This window comes from Myotis brandtii, unplaced genomic scaffold (assembly GCF_000412655.1).
Source record: "Myotis brandtii unplaced genomic scaffold, ASM41265v1 scaffold79, whole genome shotgun sequence".
Lineage (NCBI taxonomy): Eukaryota > Metazoa > Chordata > Mammalia > Chiroptera > Vespertilionidae > Myotis > Myotis brandtii.
Genome location: NW_005371173.1, coordinates 4,833,540 through 4,837,726, shown reverse-complemented (window position 1 = coordinate 4,837,726; position 4,187 = coordinate 4,833,540). Strand labels below are relative to the sequence as shown.

Sequence of the window (4,187 nt, the reverse complement as noted above, 5' to 3'; positions counted from 1 at the left end):
TCCTGGGGAAGGGGCGCCGCGCGGGTCCCTTTGGGGCCGGCCGAGGTCTCGGCACCGCCGGGGATGGGAAGAGAAAGTGGCCGCTGTCGCCCAATCAGCGCGTGTCTCCGCCACCCGGGACGGTCTCCCCGTCGGCCAATCGCAGCTCAGGGCTCTTGACCAAGCTTTGGGTGAAAGAACTAATAAAGGCTCAAGAGCCTGGATCCCCGCACTCGCTGTCACGACAGGAAGAGACTCCGGCCGGCCGTGCTCCCGCCCCACCCCCTTCCCTGGCTCGTCGCTGCGCCCGAGACCCCTCCCCAGCGTCCCAGGCGCGGGGCCACTCGCCCAGATTCCCAGTAAACTTTCCCACCCTGGGCTCGAGATCCTGGACTCCGGGGCTTCCCGGCCTGGTTCCTCCACGAGCCTCTCCCTGGACTAGAAGCGAGCAGTCCCCCTCCCCACGGCCCTCCCTCGGTTTCCAGCCTCTTTGGGGAGGGGCTCTCCGCGCGCCGGGGGAGTTCCCGAGGGTGACCAGCGCCTCGCTCGCCTTCCTATCTCGCCTGTACCTGGATATCATTTCCAAACGAAGCTGTCCGCAGGATGACCACGCTGGCCGGAGCTGTGCCCAGGATGATGCGGCCGGGCCCGGGGCAGAACTATCCGCGCAGCGGGTTCCCGCTGGAAGGTAAGCGAGGGCCTCCGCAGCGCGCGGATCCGGGGCTGGGCCCGGGCTGCTCCCTCTACCCGGGTCTCCGCAGGCTCCTTAAGCGATCCAGGGACCCCCTTCCCTGGGCACCTCACCCCGGGACGGAACCGTTGGGGCGACATCGGCACCCGATTTCCTCTCTGTAAACCGAGCGCGGTTCTCTCCGAAAGCCCTTTCGGAGCTTGGCGGCCAGGCCTGCGCCAGGCGCGTCCACTTTGCCCGGCTGTTTTGGAAAAGCCTTGGTGCGGAGGGGATGAACGGGCTTCCGAGCACCAGAAAGCAACTTCTCCGTATTTTGTTCACTCAAAGGTGCTTCAAAATTGTCCTGGCGTTGCCCATATTTGCTCAGCTCTTGTCAAGTTCCGGGAAAATTGTCTTGCCTATGCACAGTTGTGGTGGCGAGGCCCTGCGACCTCCCTCGCGCTTGCGATGTTTAGTATTAATTATTTATTGAGTTTCACTCTCCTTCAGCGGCATCTTGAAGTTTCCATAAGCCGTTTTGGAAACTGACAAAGTCAGCTGGAAGGTTCTGGGAATTCCGGGGACACAGGAAGTTTTGCAAGCCCTAGTCCTTCTGACAGTTTGAGAGGTTGGGGCGCCCCAGCGGGGATGCGGGTCGGGTGGCTCCTACCTTCAGACCTCGGTCCAGAGTAGAATGTAACACCCAGGGCATGGCTGGAGGCAAGGGGGGCCTGCGAGCAGATTCGGTTTGTCCCTGTCCCCAGATGTAACAGGTGACACGCCTGCCACCTGCAGCCTCCTTTTGGGACCCTCTTTGATCCTTGGCTACTGCATTCTTAGCTGGAAATCCCAAAGGCTCTGAGCGCCTTCAAGTCCCTTGGGAAGGGAGCAGGCCTACTTGGACAGGGTTTAGTGTGAGCAGAGTCCAGAAGGCTGAAGCCGGGGTGAACTGTCTGCCAGGAGGCTGTTTCTTGAGCAAGATACACTTTGTGCCAGCCACAGGGTCACCCGGTTCCCCAGAGCTGCCACTTTACCTGGGCGGAAAGGGAAGATGGTTTCTCTGGGACAAGTTATTTGCCCTGGTTGTTCCTTCCACACAAGATTATGTGGCCCTGAATTGCTTAATAGTTTGAACAAACGTGATTGAAAAGGGACCTGGGGCTGGAAGCTGGATGGGAGCCGTTTCATTACCGAGACTGTAACATTCGGATTGGCCCAAAGAACGCGAAGTTAGAGGCACATCCTCCCGGTGGCTGCTCCCAATTCCCCTGAAATGACTTTCCCTTTGCCTCTCTTTTCACCTTCTGCCCCCAGTGTCCACCCCCCTCGGCCAGGGCAGAGTCAACCAGCTGGGCGGTGTGTTTATCAATGGCAGGCCGCTGCCCAACCATATCCGCCACAAGATCGTGGAGATGGCCCACCACGGGATCCGGCCCTGCGTCATCTCCCGCCAATTGCGTGTGTCCCACGGCTGCGTCTCTAAGATCCTGTGCAGGTACCAGGAGACGGGCTCCATCCGGCCGGGTGCCATTGGCGGCAGCAAGCCCAAGGTGAGCAGGCGCCGGCTCCGGAGGCCTCTGGGCCTGCGGTCTCCCGGTTAGGGAAGAGCAGGCTGGGGGCAAGGGGTGCCCTCTGGGACTTTCCAAGGAGAAGTTATTTTTCAAGTCTGGGGAGGGGTGTGTGTGTGCTGTATCAGGTGTGGGGGGACTTAGTTGCTACCTAAACCGAGATTCCTTGATAAACACTAGCAGCGGTTCTCAACCTGTGGGTCGCGACCCCTTTGGCGATCGAACGACCCTTTCACAGGGGTCGCCTAAGACTATCCTGCATATCAGATATTTACATTACGATTCATAACAGTAGCAACATTACAGTTATGAAGTAGCAACGCAAATAATTTTATGGTTGGGTCACAACATGAGGAACTGTATTTAAAGGGCCAGAAGGTTGAGAACCACTGCAAGGGAAAACGCCAGCCCTTGTGTAAAGAAAATATAGCATTTTTAAACGCCCTGAATCTCATAATTCCTCAACACATTATTTTGACAGGCAACCGCCAACTGCCCGTGTCCACTTGTTGCTGGTTTCTTCCTCAAGCATCTCCCCAGCTCCCACCCACTGCACTGCCCTTCCCAAAACTAATCTAAGGAGCCTCTGCTTTTTTCAGGGTTGCTTTCCCAGCTCCCGTCCCCAGTCTCTTCCAGTCCAAATTGTCTTCAAGGAGTCAAAAGCTGAGTGATGTGTTTTCATTGTAGTGAGCCCATGATTTGGCTTTTAAAAAGCAGTTTGGTGCTATCCTCAAATGAGTCTGGTTCCCTTTAAAAAAAGAAAAGAGAGAGAGTCTTACCGGCGAGGGCTGAGTGGGAGGGGGTTGCAACAGGGCTGCCTTTTGGATGTGAGGAAAACGCAACATAGTTTTCTAGTTGCCACAGGGCAACATCAAAAGGAGAGTTCTGGTAAACTTAAGACTTCTGAACACCCTCCTCTTCTCCTGCCTCCTCAGGGCCCCTTACAACCTTTCTAACAATCTCTGGAAATGCTTTTAATTGGAAAAAAAACCGAAGAGCCAGTTTCTCCAATTATGCCTACTTGTTATCCGCTCTAATTCTTGAAAACCTAGATACTCACCTTTTGCATTTCACTCTGCTCTTCACTTTAGCTAAAATCTGGCGCTCCTTTGGAGAGGCGAAAGTTGCGGGTCTGATTTGATTTCTCTGCTCCTCTTTCAAGCATTTCTTTTTGTTTAGTTTCATTTTCATGTTGATGTTGTATAAGGAATTGCCTTTCTGTATTTCCAGGGATCAGAAACGGCACACCTCTTTTTCATTTATCCTGATTGTCCGAGCTTAGCTGGGGAGGAGGAGGGTACCCGGGTTGCTTTGGGGTGGGATGACTTTCTGGCAGGCCCTCCCTAAGGGTCCGCTGCCTTAGAGAGCTGGGACCCCTCTGCTAACAAGGGGGCCCTGCCCAGGGGGCGCAGAGGACTGGGCCGCAACACCTGCCTGCCTGTTCTCTTAAAGCAGGTGACGACGCCTGACGTGGAGAAGAAAATTGAGGAATACAAGCGAGAGAACCCGGGCATGTTCAGCTGGGAAATCCGAGACAAATTACTCAAGGACGCGGTCTGTGACCGAAACACCGTGCCCTCAGGTACCAGTCCCGCTCGCGTACCCCTCCGGCGCCGTCGCCAGTCGCTCTTTCCCCCGGCGAGTCATTTAAGCTATAATCACCCCATGGTCGACCTGGGCCATTGGGAGGCGGCTCCTCCCTGGGGCCCTGAAATATTTAGGAACCACCGTTTTATGGAGGGAGCGGTGAGCCGCTGGTCCTGAGGTTGAGACCAACCCAGGGGGCTCCCCAAAGAGGATTTTTGTCCTGAAAACAGGGCAGGAAACGCGAGGCGGAGGCCAAGCATTTATTAATATTGATGTTCTCTTTTAAAGAGAAACAAATGTTTTGGTAACCCCCGTGGAAGGGAGATGGGGCCGGGCCGCGGAGGCTTCGCGGTGTGCGGGGAGGCGGGGAGCCTCCGCATCGG

General features: G+C 56.0%; 1 protein-coding gene across 2 annotated transcripts in view; it reads left to right on the top strand.

The window, feature by feature from the left end:
• Positions 1-210: 210 nt before the first annotated feature.
• Positions 211-4,187, top strand: part of PAX3 (paired box 3) — a 94,591-nt gene continuing 90,614 nt past the window's right edge. Inside the window, exons 1-3 of one of the 2 annotated variants that reach the window (XM_005883485.2) lie at positions 211-667; positions 1,964-2,199; positions 3,673-3,799. In XM_005883485.2, the coding sequence (XP_005883547.1) occupies positions 583-667; positions 1,964-2,199; positions 3,673-3,799 (448 nt within the window). In that variant the 5' untranslated portion in view covers positions 211-582. Of the gene's footprint in view, positions 668-1,963; positions 2,200-3,669; positions 3,800-4,187 lie in introns of both variants that reach the window. The other variant, XM_014531162.1, reaches the window with a different exon arrangement.